Source organism: Maylandia zebra, linkage group LG7 (genome assembly GCF_041146795.1).
Source record: "Maylandia zebra isolate NMK-2024a linkage group LG7, Mzebra_GT3a, whole genome shotgun sequence".
In the NCBI taxonomy this organism is placed as follows: domain Eukaryota; kingdom Metazoa; phylum Chordata; class Actinopteri; order Cichliformes; family Cichlidae; genus Maylandia; species Maylandia zebra.
Window position 1 is genome coordinate 48,287,546 of NC_135173.1, and position 19,986 is coordinate 48,307,531.

The 19,986-nt window shown below is 38.1% G+C and overlaps 1 protein-coding gene across 1 annotated transcript in view; it reads right to left on the reverse strand.

Moving 5' to 3' along the window:
* Positions 1–19,986, reverse strand: part of astn2 (astrotactin 2) — a 303,516-nt gene that overhangs the window by 162,456 nt on the left and 121,074 nt on the right. Inside the window, exons 5-6 of the mRNA XM_012916877.3 lie at positions 5,680–5,787; positions 2,833–2,979 (exon numbers count right to left, since the gene is read on the reverse strand). Of these exons, the coding sequence (XP_012772331.2) occupies positions 2,833–2,979; positions 5,680–5,787 (255 nt within the window). The remainder of the gene's footprint in view (positions 1–2,832; positions 2,980–5,679; positions 5,788–19,986) is intronic.

The following is a 19,986-nucleotide window of genomic DNA, read 5'->3' on the forward strand; positions in this document are numbered from 1 at the left end:
ATCTGCTCTGCCTCAGGTGTCTGCTTTTCTGTGTCCGAGTTCCAGCACACACAGTTTGTTTGCTGGGGAAAAACAAAACTAGAATCCTAAAACCCTTATCTTAACTCCTTAGAGGTGTACAGTTTATGTTCACCCTGCAGTAAACACACATGCAGTATGGAATGCACAACATGATTTTCCTCGTCCAATATCTTATTCTGTAGTGGGGCTTAAATGCAGTAGTGAGTGTCGCACTACAGCGAAGCTCATGGACTCGGCAAAATTAAAATACACGAGTGCTGGTTTATCATGAATATCTATGATTATTTCATTAAATTCCAAATATGATTTTTGATACCTCGCAGGCTGATCATTAGGCCAAAGGAGGGCTTCAGGGGCATCCAAAAATTTAGATAATTATTGTGTATAACTTGATATTCCTCACTGCTAGTAGCAGTAGAAGGTCAAAAAGGTTACTAAAATAAGTCAATAATCATTCTCCATATTAAATTTGAAAGCGTCCTCGCTGCCAGTGGCAGAGATTTACACTACACTATGTGTGTTATGGAGAGGGAGAAAAAGACAACATTATAGACACTCAAAAAAACCGTGATTATTTTGTAATACATTTTTTGAGTAATTGCCCCACAAAGCTCAGAAGTAAGTGGACAAACTTCATTGTTTTTAATCCTCGAGTCATTGACAGGCGACAGGTTCCTATTTTGTGCCAAGTCTTTATTGTGGCCACCTTTTGTTGCTGTTTGTATATGGATATGACAGCCTTACATTTTGTCAGCAGTAACAAAAAAGCATCTTGTTGTAAGCGCTCTGAAACATCACGCCATCTTTACACATTGACAATTATTTGCCTCTTTCCTTGAGTACTTTTCACTTGGCTAGACCTTACTGTGGCTTTTATCTGCTTAATTTGACATGAAATAAGAGGAAGCAGCTTTTGTTCATTAGGCAATTACCCAACTACTTTAGAATCTGAAAATAGGGCCCTATGAATAAAAATAGCTAATTTCTAAACAAAATTCATGTGATAATTTTGTTAATCACGTTAAATGAAAACCGATAGTCTGCACTCTAATCACATCTTGATTCTTTCACTTCATATCCACTGTGGTGGTATACAGAGGGAAAAAACAAACTGCGTCAATGTCAAAATACTCTAACGGTATGTTTATTTTACTGTAGATATCCAATAGTTACAGAATATATATTTTATGCACGCCTCCGTTTTCATGAAGTGTCCACGGGCACACAAATTCTGAGAGCGTGGGAGGACAAGAAATGAGACCTCAATGGCAGAAATGCCTTTTTGACTGATATGTGAAATCTTTCAGAGATGTATCAATCATTAGTTAAATTGCCTCAGCTCTTCACTCTCTCTTACTTCACTTAGTTCCTTGTACATATTCAAGTTTTCTCTCTTCTCCTAGTAAGGTTTGTTTTGCAGTATCGTGTCAACACACAGACCCAATTTACAATTAGCTCACTGTCAACAAGGAATTTTAAACAGATTAAATAATACTCTAAGCTGTTGCATGGGTCTGTTGCTTACAAACTCCATTTTTGTGAATTTAAACTTCTTTTGTCAACAACAAATGTTTTTGTGTCCCCATGTGAGCATATAAATTGACAGGAAACGGTATCAACTCCTTATTGACAGAGAAGTTCTTTATATTCGATTTCACTGACTATTTATTTAGTTTTTATTTTTTTTGGAAAGCATACTTTCTGTCTGTGAAGCCAGCTTCTAATATGGCACTGATACAGCAGAACTATATCTTGGAGTTCTTATGCAACATTAGATGAATATGCATTGTTTGTATCCGGCTAACTGAAAAGATAAAAACAATAGGTTAATATTTTAATCTACAGCATGCAGTCACATGAAAAAGGGGCTAAATACTAAAAGCTCAGTTGAAAAACGAAAAATAATAATAGCCATAGTGTGTGCACAATGCTCTTCATCACTTTAATGGCTTTAAATGTCACTCAGTTTTTTGTGGTGATAATCAATCTTTTTTTCTTCCATTGCGAGCTTTCAGCGCGTGGGCTTTATTGTTCTGATTTTTGTTCATTTTTCGGTTCTAGAACATGATTTTCTCTTTTGTTGGATGAATGTTCATCTTTTGTACCTTATCAGTCGTGGAAAGGGGGCACTGAAACTGAAAGGCATTGAAATTGAAAACCACAAATCACGGTTGAGGGGGTGGGGAGTTTAATGCAGGCCATGTGAAAACAGAAACGGAGAATGTTGAGCTAGCCCCGGTCCATTAGCTGTTCCTCCTAACAACAAAGACTAAACTAATGACATAATGCGTTTCAGTGCTCAACAACAACATGCAACTCGACAGTTATCTCTACAGTACGCTGCTCGACTGACAACTGTAACCAGTTATTGTTGGAAACAAACAAAACAATAAGATGCTATACTATGTGGGATAATGGCTATTATGATAACATGCTCCACAAATCTAGCATATCGCTTGTATTAGATGTTTTCAAACTGCTGCTTGGGCTAAATAACCACACTGCATCTTAGTAACATTTTGATGGGTTTAATGTAAGTATAATAAATCCTTGCATCTTCATCTCCATGTTTGATTTTAGTATTTGCGGGTTTCCAGTCAGCAAACAGATCTGTGTAAATTGGACCCAGGAGTTCTGTGAGCTGTCAGATCTACTAAGATTTTCATATCATATCATGTAATTTGAATCAAAATGAAAGAGTGCATAAAAACAGTGATGTGTAGTGAAGTCAGTTTCCAGCAAAAGTAAACACTTTTTGATGCTTTACTCGTTAAATGTTCTGCCAAGGTCTAATAAATGCCCTGCACTTACCATCCGCAACAAAATGCTCTGGCACATGGAGGGTGACCTTAACAGTGAGGGGGCAGGAATCCTGCGTAGCATAGACAATGGCAATGACACATGTGCTGATAGTAATCAGTGTCAAGGTGACCTTATTTAGAGGACTGTGTGGATGGCCTAAAGGGAGAGAAAGAGAAAAAAGTAAAGGTAGACAGTTTAACAGTGGCCCTTTTGTTTTTATTAGAGTCTTAAACAGGTGACAGGACCATAATACACACAGCCACACAAACGTTTAACAAAATCATCTCGTTTTGCACTGTCCTTTGCTGAAAAGCCCTCCTCAAAGCCTTGAGAATGCAATTCATTGTACTGCTGATTTATGAATCCAACCCTGTTTCAAGTTTGGCCTGTGTAGATATGACTTGGGTTAACACTGCTTCTGCACACCCCAGAATCATTTGCCAGTATGATATATGATCTTATTGCTACTGACAGGGTTATAGATTGGTTGTTTTGGTTGCCCTTTGGCTCTGCCAGGGATCTTATTTCCAAGCTAAGGTATAGGAAATGAAATTAGCCGCTTAACCTCTGTCTACAGATATTTATCATGGGAGAGAAGTTGGCATGTTAAACGGAAGCTTACTGGGATGTGTGTAGGATAAGGTGATGATAGAGTAGCTTTGGAAACACTGCTCTAATGCGTTGAACAACCTGAAAATAACTCTTGTACTTTCTTAAACCAGTCACAAGAAAACATCACGTAATATTTCAGAATCTGCAGGCTTCAGAACTGCGTGAATAGCTTCTAGGAAGGGAGCTTCCCAGTGTGTATCCTGCGCTCTGCAGGTTTGTTGCAAAAGTCAATAGAAATGGTACAACTGCTCATGGAAGTCTGTTCTCTGAAGTAGAACTCATCACACTGTTTTGTTCAAATAAATAAATAAATGAATACATTTGTTTATATATTTATTAATTTCAATGCCCAATAGCTTCCACAATGGGAATCGACTAATGCTCTGTGTGCTAGTTAGAGGTATGTTACTACATCATTTAGTACCACTGAAAAACACAGCCGTGTACAATTGTTCTGTGAATGCCAATTTCAGCTTTCCCCATATAACGTTTGACTGATCACATTCGCAGTGTTCAAATGGTCAAACAGACTGAAATAAAACAAAGCAATATCATAGAAAAGAAAGTTTCACCAGTATTCCCCTGTGGAAAGGCACTTTAATCTTGACAGAAGCTCGGAGGTAGTGAAATGCAGCTCAAGGCCAAACAAGGAGACAAAGTTAGGGTAATGGATTGACCCACACCGACTTGCACGTCTTACTCACTGTGATGGCTTTGTGAAGGGATAGAAACAATGGTTGTCTACAGAAATAGTGGCTGAGCAGCTAATGTCAGTGGGGTGCGGGTGGTGTCACTGGGCTTGTGAAGGGTTCCCTCAATTACTATAAAAGCTTACTGAGTAGACAAAAGCATGCGCACTCACGATGGCAAACACTTACATTATGGTCACAAACCAAGCATCCTTTCTGTGCTCAAACACACGCATAAAGTCACATGTAAATTTTAACTGAATGCACAAATACAAGGAGTGCACTAAACTCTTTATGTTTACTCTCATTCGCCTCCCCTCTGTCCATCATCTAATGAAAGAGCTACCTTTTTATACAGGCTGTAACTTTAACACAGGTCATGGCCATGGATTTTATTTTCCTCCAAGCTGTAAGGCCACAAAGACTTGATAATAAAATCTGTCAGACCAAGATGTCAGTTAAAGTAAAGACGCCTGTTCTAGGGCATTTACACTCACAGGCAATTAACCATTTTCAGAACAGTTGTGGTTAATTGCATGTTCACACTGGACCATTCTGTGTTTAAATGTATGTAAACAGGAAATGTAATGGTAGGAAATGAAGTGACAGAAGGCTACAGAGCCAATTACAGGGGTAGGTTCATTCAATTCGTTCAATTCGTTCTTGTCCTTCATTCCGAAAAACGTTGCAATTATCTAAGACCATATGCACATGCTTGATATCTGAAATCTACCCAGCTGCTGTCTCCAATGTACAGAAAAATAGAGACATTTAATTGGAGAATCCGCTTTTAGATGAATTATATATCTGCAGTTCTATAGAGTTAAGAAGTTTTGTTTGTTTTCAAATCGTACATTTCCTCTCTTTTATACTTCTAATAGAAATCGCAATTGGAAAAGCAACTAAATTGCTTTTCTAATTGCTTTTAGATCCTATTCCCACACCAGAGGGCTTACAACCAAATTAATAAGATTATAAAGTGGTGTGTGATTTATTGTCCTCTTGACCTAGTGTTGTTTAGGTGAACTGCAGACACAGGGTTTAAAAACATCATGATTTTCATCATTTTTGTCAGCTACTTTATAAATATACACAGACTATGTAATTCATATACACACAAATCCAAACTCTTCACTATCACATATCACTATGGGAGAGGAAGTTGAAAATCATGCATTCAAGTTATGTGACTCAGCTTAGGTCATCACAAAACTCCCATTGACATCAGCTCATATGTCTGCTTTGAATGTCATTGAGCTGTGGAACAGCACTCCCAGCCCCACTGGGAACATACATGACCCCTTCCTACTTCCAGCTATGCTGACAATTCCGGAAATGACTAGCCTCATTTGACTCAGCTTTAATGTTCTCTCCCATCATTCCCTCTTATATTCAAATGGGATAAGGCTGGCGTTCATTTGTTTTTGTATTATACTCCCTTTTGACTTTAATGTCTTCTCAGCAGCGCGCAGTGGCTAAGAGGGTCTCCTGCTGAGTAAGTTAATGTGTAAAAAATGTACGACATTTATTATAATACACCTGAGTTTCTTCCCACCTTTGCTGCGCCTTCGTCCTCTGTGCTGCTCTGTGTAAAACTTCATTTGGTTGTCATCTTCAGGCTCTGATCCCGATTCCCCTTGAGGACCAAACACACCTCCAGCCTCTGGTGGTGAAATGTAAAGACAAACAAAGGCAAAAATAAATCTAATTAGAATCATAATTCAGTTGATTGTTTGTTTTTCAGATATAGAAAATATAATGCAGTCGGGGTACAAGCAGTTATTCAACCTTTGGGTGTTGTGTATATAGAGCAGGACATAATATATTTTTACAATATGGACACAACAGTACACAGATTTTTAACTAATCAAATTTCCACTTCTTACCACCTTTGCTGCCACTCGTGGTTTGATCTGTTGGTGAGTTGTCAAGTGTTAAAAAGACTTTGGAGCTCAATTTTCTAATCATATTAGGTAAAGTGTGTGCATATTTGCATGTCTGACTCTGAGTTAGAGTGACAGCAAGAGCAGGGCTGTGAGTTAAGAGGCTTTGTTTATTACTGTTTTGGCACTGCAACATCAAAATACACACACACACACGCACACGCACGCACGCACGCACACGCGCACACACACACACACACACACACACACACACACACACACACACACACACACACGAGGGCTGACACACAGTGATAACAGTCAGGGATTTGCAAAGTGTAAAACCACTGAAGGATAACATAACATAAAATATCTGTAAATGGCTTCAAACTACAGTCTCAAACCAGATTAAAAAATGTCCAGTAGACGGTTTATGTTAAATATCTTTATTATTGTACCACGCACATTCTTTCATGTATCATTTAGGTTTAGTCATAAAAACGATCTTATGCTAATAAGATCCAGATTTCCTCATGGTTATACATATGTTTTGCTTGTATTACCCAGAGGATCACAGTGATTACACTTCCTAATCTCCTGGAGTACAAAAAGAATAAAGGACAGAGTGAAAATCAATGCTTGTGATGACCATAAATACACATCTAAGAAAAAACGTTTCACTCGATGACTACGAGTTAAAACAAAGACAAAGAACAAAATTAGGATAAGTGCATTATGTCAATACACTTATTTTTATGATACATGAGGACAGCTGATAATGACACAATGACAAAAGCATTTACTTTTCTGCAAGAGACAAAAGCTTTATCCCCACAGGAATATGACTTTTAAGTCATATTCAAGCATTCATAATTGTTTCATTCCTGGTATATCATTAAGAAAATGCAGTGCAACGTGGATGAAGGGGGTACTTAGAGTAAAATAGTTCTTGGCCAGCATATGGTGACAAATTGATCATTTCGCATAAATCAAGTCAAATGACAGCTCGCTTGTACGTCCCTTACAAAAGTGACCGCAAAATATATATACAAAATTAATTGGATTCATTCCAGTCACAATTTAAGTGTCAGTGTATAAAGTACAAAAGCTTGGTTATTCTGAAAAATTGATGGCTAAGGAAATTGATCAGGGGCTTGGATGCTCTCAATTTAGGGATGTCACATTGTGTTAAGACTAAGCTGGAGGACGGTAAGTTTTTTTTTTCAGAGAGTAAAGTAAGCAAAAGCGAGCAAAAATAAGTAAGATAATAAACTAACACTATTATGAAGATATGGTGAACTCTTCATAGTGAAAAACAAAGTAGACACCACCCACCACAGGCAAATAAAGAGAAAAAAAATAGGCGCAGGAGCAACTCATAAGAAAGTATACAGATCTAACACTGTTTATCATCTTGAAATCTAGTATTTTTTATAGATGTCATTAAGTCCTTATTACAATAAGGTAGATTAAAAAAAATCCTTTCTTCCTTGTTCATTGGACACAGTCAGAATTTCAAGGCAAGTGCTGAGCAATGTCAGGTGAAATAGACTCCTTCATTCACTTCATTAACATTATGTTACAGCTCATGAACATTTTCGTGCATCATAAAAGATTTAGACATGATTAAAAGGTCTATCAAGTCTGTGTAGAAAGCATACACTGAAAACTGTAATCATTCTTTTGGTCTCATGCACTTAAACAAATCTAGAGTTGAGTTGGAATTCGAGTATAAGTCTGGTGCTGTTTGGAGGGTGAAGCCAGGGCAATGTGCTGTAAAATTGGTTCTGGATTTATGCATAGTCTTAGAACATGCCCAAAAAGGTGGTAGAGGAAGAAAAGACAGGGAGTGTACTGTATTTCAGGTAGGTCTTTTCTGTTACACCTAATGAGGAACAAGTGTAATTTATTGAAAAGTAGTAACACATACTGTCTCTATGCAATATTTATGCATATTATTTAAAACCTGTGTATGTCTCCTGGGCCTTAGGTTAAAGCAAGTCAAATTTTAATATATAATCTCTTCTGTTAGTGCATTTATTAAATGCATGAATCTTTTTGCCCACTACACTAATTACATTTTAATATGACTTGGTTTCCATTTGAAATTTATTGGAGATGCAAATAAAAGATTAGAGACCTTGTTCCAGTGATAAAGGAGAATCTTTAAAGATGTGTCCCAGTCACAACCAAATTTTAAAAATGCATCTGACTCATGACTAGAAATGTTGATGTGTCATTGTGGTGGATGTAATGCCTTTAAAGGTAAGTTTTAACACAGTGATGTCCTGTTTATTAGTATTAAATTTATTAATACTAATCAAACACTGGTGTTACTTGCATAAGTTCTTCAATCTAAATGCATTGTAGGCTCAAGTCGTAAAGTACAAGTTTCTACAGTAGAACCATTGTCGCCATGTTTTTTTCTAACGTATTTAAGTATATCAACTTACCACAAGTCATAGTCTTTGAAGAAATGAGGATAATGTAGTGGTGTGGATTGAATGCATTATAAAAACAGGTGCAGAATAAAAGAGAGTCTGTGTTTTAATTTTGCCCCTCTACTTATCTTTGTCCTATCCACCCTCACAATTTTAAGGTGAGTGTTTCTTCTTTCTTTTTCCACATGGAGTTCAATGTAAAGACCGTCTTGAGGTAATATGCTGAGCATAGCAGGACAGCGGCTTCCTGCCCTGCTTTGCTTAAATCATTGCTCCTTTTTATAGGTGGTACCATAATGTCCCATCTTTGAGCTCTCTGGGGTCATAAAATGCGTGCCTTCTTGGTTGAATGGTTAAAAAGGGCAATATATATTAGAAAGGTGAAGAAAGTGCTGGCCTTTCAGAAGATACGGAAAACATTCCCGGTTATTGTTTTTTTTTTTTTTTTTCCTATCAGGACATAGCCTGGGCTCTGCAATGCCCTATACCGTTATTGCTATGAAAGCTGCTTTGGCACTTTGTCATTTATGTCCCATTAAATGAGTCATTCAGTGAAGGCAAACAGAGTCAAAAATGTCTCAGTGTCCTTTAGTTAGAAAGAAAGTTCAGATTATGTAAAGGTGCTTCAGGTCTCCACTAATCTCCTGCTGTTCCCATCTCAACTTTGAATGCCACTTGAAGTAATCACTAGAAGAATGAATGTGCTTCCTGCAGTTTTCAGATTTGATTTGGACGTTGAGTAACTTTGAAAAAAGGAAAAAAAGTGCTTCTTCATAAAAATATCAATTGCCTCACACTGTGAAATCTATCAAATTGACTGTTTGATTAATAATGGACCCTTTACAGAACCAGTTTGCACCATACTGGTTCAGAATCTTTACTTGTAATTTCTGTCAGATTGGGATGGGACTTGGAGTTTCAAATTATCCTCTATTAGTGTTCCCTATAGTAGATCTGACTTAGCAATGTTCATTAATGGCAAAAAAAAAGATTAGGACTGCAATTTCACTGTTATTCATGTGAGGTTTATACAGTTTTTTGAAACTGGGAGAAATACACACAACTGTGATGAAAAACAGATAGAAAGAAGCAAAATCAGTGGATAAAAGGAAATACTGGTTACAAAGGGACTGTCACTAAAATGTAAACGAATAATCAAGAGACAGGGATTTTCACACTGCATTAGCAGCTCAGTGAACATCAAAATGAATTTCAAGTTTAATAACTGCACAGTCACAACTCTCTGAACTCTCTGAACTCTCTTTGTTTGGTATTATAAAGTGGTCAGATAGTGCTTTCATTTATTGCCCTTTTAACCCGACCCTTTGTGAAGTATAATTCCTTTGCACCTTTTGTCTGCTATCAGTGGAATTTTAAAAGAAAGCGGAGCAGGTTCTGTTTGCCCGTCAAAACCTTCTTCATTATTTCATAAATACAAACTGTTAAGAGGTTCAGACATGCATACATTTTATTGAGCTTAGTATTTAAAGTGAAATATCAATTTTTCCCTCAGTTAATATGGATTTTCATGGTTTAAACTGAAATAGCTATTCATACCATTAAGGATGCAGTGACATTGCACTGATCGCAAAAAGGTGTGCTGACAGGCAAAGTACGTGTGCAATCCAAATGACAGTTAAATAGTGCTTCCAGGCTAAGGCACAGATTTGATAAATAACACACACAACAATATGTCTGAAACAAGGTGCACAAGTCTTTGAAAATCTGGCCCTTGGCATTTTCTATTTCACTGCTTCTCCTCCTTTTCCACTACACTTCTTCTTTTGTCAGTTCACTTTTTCCTGTTTTCATCTTGCTTTTCTCTCCCTCAGCGGTAATGCCTTCAAAATCAAGTCCCATAAAAACGTCAGCACCCGGCACTGTAACTAAACTCCAGCATGACTGTACAACAAATTTCAATTACTCGGGTAGACCAATCTTACTTTTACCACCCATTTCACAGTCCCCAAGTCCATTACATAATTTCCGACGCCTCTCTTTGTCACATCCTCAGTTGGCATGATCTGTTTTCCCTCCATCTGTTTTGCTATAAAAAAAAAAAGAGCACACAAATAGTACACTAATTTTACTCTCAACAAGACGTTTTTTTGGCCAATTTTTTATGTATTAAGGTCAAGTTTAAAAAGTTTTATTGTCACAGGCACAGTAAAACTAAACACATCAGTTCCCATTTAAATTACTGGACAATTAAATTATTATTTTAGCAGTTGCCCTTCACAGAAAGCTTATAAAAATTTTAACTTCTAAATTTTCTAATAAAAAAGAAACAACAAAGGTCCAAGAAATTTATAAAAGCACAAGTAATACATGTGCATACAAAGAAATTAGTTAAAGACGCCAGATATAACTGAATTGTACCTGTGCCTTGTGCAAGTTTACAAACAGATCTTTGCAAATTAGTGCCATCCATCTACTTATCCATTCATCCATCTGATTGTCTGTCCATCTGTCCTGCCAGAGTTCAACACCCACCATGAGTGAGTATGACTTACTGCCGCAATGAACCAAGCTAATGTTACAGTTCTACAGGAACCAAATGGCCCATAACTTCTGGCCAGACACCCCGTACTTCAAAGCACCTTCCACAGAATAACCCGAGGGACATGGATTGCATCCCTTATCCAACTATACAAAACACAAACTGGATGTGCAAGTCCCACATACCCTCAAATACTGTATCCTTGAGAAGATGAAGAGCTGGTCCAGTGTTCAACAACCAGGACAAAAACTCCCTACTGAATCCGAGGTTAAACTAATGGTTGAACTCTCCTCTCCAGTACCCTGCCATAGACATTCCCAGAATGGCCGAGGAATGTGATCCCCCAGTCCCCACCCTCCAATCCCCTTAACTCTTAAACAGGGAAACCACAACCCTAATCGCTATCCAGAGATACCACACCAGTGTCCATGCTATGTTGCAGCAATGTGTCAGTCAGGACAGCCAGAACCTTAGGCAATTTTCATGCACCCCAGGGGCCTTGACACTGAGCATGTGTTTACTATATCAGTGACATGACCCCCAGAGCGAGGCAAGTCGTCATCCTTGTCCTTGTTCCATGGTGTCACTAAACTCCTACGTTTTTGCATTAGCCACTGCCAGAGCTAAACAACATTTGGGCTGCCGGTACTTCTCAGCATCTCAAGAGTCCCACAGGTTCATAAAGGGAGCCTGAGAGCTCTCTTCACCTCTGGTGTCCACCATCTGGTTACAGAAATACATGCATGACAGGTAAAACAGATAGAACATAGAAAATGGTCCAGTTGGACTCAATGTGCCAAGTCTTCCTTGGAACGTAATCAAAGCTCTGTTTGAGGGGGAATTTAAGATTTTGTGGATCAGTGCTGCCTAACTATATGCTTGGGTACACCAGGTCTGTCCAGCATCTTTACCTGCCACTTTATCCAACTCAGCACCAGGTGGTGATCAGTTCACAGCTCGGCACCTCTCTTATCAATGTTTCCCGAGCTTGTTCCTGCACACCCGCAAGCCATCCACTCATCTAAGTCTACGTATTTAGAGTCAGCTGTGCACTTTTGTGCTAGCTCATGAATCATTCTGCTGGATCATTGTTTACTGTGCTTCTGTGTCCTCCTTAGTGTCTTGTTCAAGGACTAGTCATCCTGTCTGTGAAAACTACCTGCTTTACCTCATGGAACTTTCAGTTCACAGCCAGATAAGATTAGTCATGTCAACACAAACACCTGCTCCTCGCTGGTAAATTGCTCTGTCTTGATTCTCACCTGCCCTCCCACTCTCCATCACAAAAACCCACGTTCAATCGGATTGCAGCCTGCTTTGAATTTGACTTGTTCTGTTTCAATCCGCTTTTTTAGTCTGGAAAATTCTCATCCATGACAGAAACACCCTTCGACAATGGTATGAGTTTTCACATTGCATAGTTTCTACACTCGAGGGCATTCTGCAGCTCCCTTCTTGGCAACATGTGTTTGGAACGCCAGAAACAGAACTATCAGCTGATCCAAGCTGGGCCAGGGCTGATGGTAAATGAGTAATCCACAACTTGTTGTGACAAAAAAACAAGGTTATTTTTAAACTGCACTGTCATATCATTTTAGCAAAGACTCGGGACGTAACTTCACATGACAAATGTTGGGAAGGCTGTTTATATTTTATATGTCTAAAAGTCAGATTTTTAAATCACCAAATATCAGTATCAAACATTCATTTTCCCTTTTTTTCAAGACTTTGAAAGAATACAATACTTTTTCAAAGTATTATTCCTTATCGTTTCTTCACAAAGACACACACACACACTAATACATATATATATCTTTAGGTAAGTGCGTAGGAAATTTAATAAAAATGTGTGAGATTAAGAGAGTTGAAACAGTGATTCGTTTTCATTAAAATGTTAATTTATACATGATAATAAGAAAAATATATTCCTGGCAGAGAAAGTTTACAGAAAAAGGTCAGGCAGAGAATAAAAATAAGACTAGTAGATAAACAAAGAAAAGAAAGAAACAGTAGCCATAAACAAAACAACTGTGAGAGAAAAAGAAAGTTAGGTACCACATTTATACGCTGAAGTGAGGTGATTTGGTGTTAAGAAGGTTTAAAGGGAAAAGGGAGAATAAGGGAGACAGTGTGATTAGCAAAGAGCACACTCACATGTGCGCGCGTGCACAGTGGTTTTATAGAGAACAGACAGTCCTGGAGTGAGAATGATTAGTGAGATGAGCAGATACTGGAAAGCAGGGAGGTGAGGTGATGAGTTCAATCTGAACAGTAAAAGCTAATAATCTTCTTCAAGGGACGATGGCACATCACACCCTGGAAGAATGCTACGATACACTAAACAATACAAGAGAATAAAAGACTTCCACACTAGCAAAAATAGTGACACATTTCTGCTTCTGGAAATGAAAGTGAAAGATTAAGGAAGCAATAAGACTGAACTAAACTGCAGTACTCCTGACATTACCAGGATTCTTTACTTACAGACTTTTTCAGTGTCCTTTGCATTTGGTTAACCTTTGGCACAAGCACCAGGTAAAGAAAACTATTTTTCCAATTTGCAGTAATACACTTTTTGAGGGAATGGTATTTAGGACCTCTCCACCCTACAGTATATCTTGCATTTGAGAAAAGTCTGAAGTAGGACTACACATAACAAAGACACCTAACCCCACACAAAACTGCACCAAACAACCGTACCAGGAAACCTCCCCAACCTTCCATGTGCCTGGGATGTCTCAGAGGGAGGACCTCAAAGACCACCAAATGACCACAGTGAAACCTCCATGCATCCAGTGTGACAAAATACCCATTAAGCGGACCATAAAAACCCAATTAGAATAACAAGACCTACAGTGCATTAATTTAGATCTTCAACTGGCAGTTGTAATAGCTACTTAATTACTAAAAGAGTCTATGCGGTTATGTCAAAAAAATCTACAGCTAAGTAGAAGAAGACCATCATTTGTGGGCGGAGTCTGATTTTCTAGAGTGCTTGAACTAATAGTGGATGAAAGCAATGAAACTTTTATCATGAGAAGACAACAGAGCCTAAATGCTAGGCAAATAACTAGATGTACTACACTAGGGGTTGGCAACCTTTATTATCAAAGAACTATTTCTGAGGAATTTTTCAGGAAAGAAAAAATAAAATTGCATGCAGCTGAAAAAACAAGTAAAATGAAACAAAAACCCCATTTGATTATTATAATGTAGGTGATATAGCTGATTAAGTTTAAATTAACATATCAGCATTACTAATAGGTGTAAATAATTAAAAAACACATGTGACTACTCAGCAGGGGACTATTTATGTTTATTTGATACTTAGACTTTGCCTTTTGATTGCAATAATACAGTGTGTTGCTGTAATTATGAATAATAGAAGTAAAATAATAAATTTTGAATTTTTTTTCAGACAAAATGGAACTACTATGGAATGAAATGGAAGCAAGGAAAACATATCTATTAGGTCTACAAGCAATGCGTTTGTGCAGTTGAATCAAATTAAAAGTATGCTTCTTTGTAGGGCTGGGCCATATTATACCGTTCACGGTAATACCGGTATAATGTTAGGAAACGATAGGAAAATGAAATATCGCGATAGAATGGGAGTAAAACGCGCATGCGCAGTGCCTTTGTTTTCATACGCACATGGCCGATTGTTGAGTGAAACAAATGAACCAGAATTGGTTTGTAAAAATGGTGCAACTTCAGTGATGTGGAACTGGTTTGGCGTTTGTCCGTCAGATACACGACAAAGCACATTTTTTTTGCAGAACATGCAAGCGGCCGTCGTTATTGTCGTATTTGTCGGACTTAGGCTACGTTCACACTGCAGGTCTTAATGCTCAATTCCGATTTTTTGATCAAATCCAATTTTTTTGTCTCCTCGTTCACACTACAAATAAAATGCGACAGCAAACGCGCTCTAGTGTGAACGCTCAAAGCGGCCCGCATGCGCAAAAGAAGATGTCACACACAACGCGCTCTGTTTAGACCAAGAACAAACAGTATTGTTTGACTGATGGCCGTTAATATAAAGACTTCGGACTTTACGTTTCCCAATTTTTGCTTTAAGTTATTTTGTTATTTACATAATAATGTAAATAACCTAATAATGATCCTTATTGCTGTTTAAGAGAGGAGCGGTGCTTCAAAGGATAGCTGCAGATTTCTGTCAGAATCTGCAGATTATACAGTACAAATAAAATGTTTACGTTGTCTTCCCAACAGTTTCACTGACATCTACACTGGATGGCTAGGAAGCGTTCGCGATGTCTTCTCTGGCGCTGATAATTGGCTTCAGTCTTGTGTCGGTGACGTAAAAGGCGGATTTAATGCCACTTGACCGTTCAAACAGCAGTCGCTTTCTAAAACATCGGATATGTATCGGATTCAGTACCACATACGAAAGTGACCCAGATCGGATTTGAAAATATCGGATTTGCGCCGTTCACACTGTCATAGCATGATCGGATATGGGTCGCATAGGGTCAAAAAAATCGGATTTGATGCGCTTTCGCCTGCAGTGTGAACGTAGCCTAAGATGCTCTTAAATCTGGGAGTAATCTGGGTCCTAAACTCCGTACCTTCAGGTCAAACGAACACTGCAGCATCACTGAGAGTTTAAAAACTGTCTAAATTCTTTCATCTTTAATAAAACGATCAGCATTGCTGCTTTACCAGGTGTAACTATGAAGTTTAACTTCCAGGCATCCATGAAAACAAAATTTATTACATTTAACGGAGTTAGAAGTTAGCAGGAAGCTAGCGGAAGTTAGCTCGCTAGTTTCGCTAGTTACCCAAGCATGATATAGCATGTTCTGACTGAGAGATTTCTGAATAAATTCAAACGTACAGCTCTGCTATCACTTCCAACATAAATGAAGACGGGAAACTAAACAGCAGTGACGTTTGTAGGGTTACTGAAGTTGGGCTAGCTGCTATATAATGATGTGCTACGTGATCGCTAGCGACACAGCTATGTTAGCATGACATAAACAGTGAAGCTGGAGGACGAACACTAACACTTTTCCACTTATAAAAGTTAACGTGCCTGATAGTTAGAGACAAATGCAGTCGCATGGCAGGATGCTGTAAACGGACCAAACTTCAGTCAGGAGAACAACTGAGATAATCCATCCACAATACGAGGTTAGTCATTAATATACTGCAACAACATGGGAATAGAGCAGCTGCCAGAGAATTCAACATTAATGAATCAATGGTACAGAAGTGGAGGAAGCAAGAAGAATGAGTTTAATAAAGTTTGATTTATCTGACTGCTTTGTTTCGCTTAATGTGCCTTATAATCCCGTGCACCTTATGGTCCGAAAAATACGTACTGCACACTGCAGTTTAATGTTGCAAAGCACCTCTTTTTAACTTCAGTGGATATTATACATGGTTATGCTCAGGATATGTCAGCCCATTTCTACTGGAAATGCCTTTTGGTTAAACTTTCAGCAAGGAATTTGCATTCGCACTGTTAAATTTTTATATAGCTTTAATGTACATAAAAACCAGCTTCTTGTTTAAGTGAAAATAAAAGGAAGGTTGTCTTTTTGCACTAGTAATGTTGTGGAGTTGTATTTTGTCTTGCATCAATTATATCGTCAGTTATATCGTTATCGCAAATTTTCAAATATATATCGTGATAAATATTTTTGGCCATATCGCCCTGCTCTACTTCTTTGTAAATAAATAAAGAATATAGCAATCTAACAGCTGTAAAAATCAAAAGTAAAAAGAAGAATATTTAATAAAATAGACAAAGACACATTTCAATATATTCTGGCTAAAGTTCAGCTGCAGTTCAAGCATACTTGCAAGCCACCGGTGTTGGTGGTGAAAGGAATAAAATGTGTGCATGTACTTTTAAAATGTTTAGTAGACAGACTCAGAATTAGCCATGATGAAGAAAGGTCCATGCTGGCCACTGAGGTTCAACAAAATGAAAAGTTTAAGGCAAAATGTGACTCTCATTTAAGTTCAGCTATAGTTCCTCCACTCCCTCCATTAGTCTCTCCAAATGTTCGGTCTCACGCTCCCTCCTCTCCTCCAGCTGTTTGGATATATCTCTATGGCACATCTAGTGTATGTTACTAACTTCCAGAACTATTGGGAGGCTCTATGATCTGCCATTGCTGTAAAAGACAAAAAGATTCATTGGAGTGAATGGAGATGACGTGACTGTTCAATTCAGCGGTTCAGATGGTGGTACTAACAAAAAGACTAGAGGCCAAACTGGAGACGGCAGAGTTAAGGATGTTAAGATTTTCACTGGGAGTGACCAGAATGCACAAGATTAGAAATGAATATATTAGAAGGAAAGCGCAACTTGAGTAGTTTGGAGAAAAAGTTAGGGAGGCAAGGTTGAAATGGTCTGAACTCATGCAGATGAGGGTTAGTGTGGGTATATCGGACAAAGGTTGTTGGATATGGAGGTGCCAGGGAGGAGGAAAACAGAAAGATCACAGAGAAGATTTATGTGTGCAGACAGTTGGTGTGACAGATGAGGATGCTGTCAATAGGGTGAGATAGACAAAGATGATTTGCTGTTGCAAACCCAAAAGGAGTTGTTGTTGCTTCCGGAAAGAAGAGGAAAAATAGGTAAAGGATTTACTGGGTCTGTCTGGTCATAAACTACAAGAAAGCTACGACAGTGCAAAGAAAGCTGAAGAGAACAGTGTATGGAATCTAACTCATTAGCTGAGTAGCCAAACAATGACTTTAAAATATTCTTCCACTTGAAAATTTTCGTCAACATAGATGCATGTACCTGCTCTATATGTTTACAGGGTAGCTTTAAAATGTAATAACAGTATACTATATCACGTAGCAATCCTAACTGACAATATAAGGTTAAGTGTTGCTTTTCTAGAATACCGTTATACAGACACAGATCAATAAAGACAGTCCTTCACTCTTTCAATGTGAGGGAGCACCAGTTGTGAGAAAAGTGACCTTTAATAGGTCAGGGTACACTTGTCAGTGTTAGTTTAAAAGCAAAAGAAAAGAAGAAGTGAGAGGGGAATAAACAGATGTCAGCACTGTAGCTGATTTACAATAGCTAGGATGAATGGTGACAGGTGTGTAAACAAATACTCTAATTTATACTTTGCAATCGTATGATGCATTTGGCTTCAGTTAGATTCCCGTGACTTTGGGAGCAAGACAAATTGACCTGACTTACTGCTTATGTGTGTACTGTAAAGTACACACTGCACTTTTCTGTAGGTAGGATAAGATATTGATGCTCTGTGCACAAGAAGTGTGCCTGTGAGTAAGCTGAGCTGACAGAAGAACCAGTCCCCACATGGCTCAACAACTGGCAATCACATTAAAACACAGCTGTATTCAGCAGTTAGACTGTGTAAGACCAGCAAACTAAATATTTTCAGCTCAAACTCAATATAAACTGGCATCCACATTCATACAAAAGGGAAAGTATGTAAATCTGCCATTTATAATGCAAAAGGCAAACGCAAATGTAAGAAGTTGCAGTCATTTGATTTAGTTTCACAAGAAAAGACTTAAAGAAACATGTATGCAAGAGGATAAAAACATAGTTTATAGCAATTATAGAAATCCCTTGCAAGTTTGATATAGGTTGCATTCATTTAAAAAAACTGACCGTTCTTCATTGTTTAAGGATCAGGAAGAAAGGCCTGAGGTGTTCCATCCAGCTACACAGCACCAAGCAAAAGAGATTCAGTTATATAAATTAGAAAATCAGAGAGATAGGAGGGAATCCAGATGGTACAATCTATGATTTAAACTGTTTGGTTTCGGTCCCAGTCTGTCTATTTTTAAGGAGAAACTGTATGTTGGTAAAGGATGCCCACAGGTAAAGTGATGGTGGGATGATGCTTCTCTCATTCATTTTTCTTGTATCTCTCATTCTCCCACTGTTCTGTTAGCACATTCAAAATATTCCCAATCAATACTGCTCCACTCTGCTGCTGGTGGTTGTACCTCTAAGAACTGCACAAACACACACACACACACACGCAATCCAATTACACACACAAAAAAAAACCCAGGCCTGCTGATAAGTTATTACAGAGGGCATTGCATTATAAGTGCCACTGACACATTTTACAGCCTAAATTTATGAGTTGCTACCTGATAAAATGGAGAGAAAGGACTTGAAAGGGTGGGAGGCTTAACAATGTACCACTTGGCTCTTGCACACAAACGGTTCAGTGTTTGTGCACTCATCTCTATATATTTTTTAATTGTATCTAACCAGCATCAAGAGCATACCAGCCAATTTAAAGCTAATAAACAAACGGTAATTTGTAAGGAGACCAGTCAGGGAATTTAGAGGTGTTATTATGGAAAAGGTGAGATGGGATTTGAGCTGGGGCTGTGGGCTGAGTAATTTTAGATGAAGGCCCTTGGCAGCTTGCTGTATTCCGATTCCTCATCTGTTACTGGCAACACAGTGCAGAGCACAGCCATTAAGGTTAAAACATTATTGGCTTGCCACTGTAGCTATCCTAGGATACCCCTTGTTGTCTTTATAATCATCCCTGATAGAATTAACACTTTTATAATAAGTTAAAACTTAGCATACAGCTGATCCAGAATCCAGTGCTCTTAGTTGGTAACCTGGATATAAAGCACAGTTTTATACTTCTGTAAGGTAAGGGCAATTTTATTCAGATTTTTTTAATTAGAAATTGAAAACATATGTCATTTGCTTTAGGTAAACATATTCATGTAAACTTCCATGAAAGCGCTTATTTAGCAGCAAAATAGCCCCAAAAGTCCCAGACTGCTGGAATAAGGCTGAGATCTGAACGCTCACCAATCCATGACTAATGTTTTGGGGTTTTTTTCTATCCAGGTATTCTTTTGCTGCAATGGCAGTGTGTTTATTACCTGCTGTAGGAAAAAAAAAAGCCATAACCAATGAGACACTTTCCAGATGATATTATAGATCCAAAAAGAGCTTGAGCAGAGCTTCCACCGTGTTATTCAGATGGCTGTAGATACATACTGTTGTATTTTTCCTCAAGACATACTTT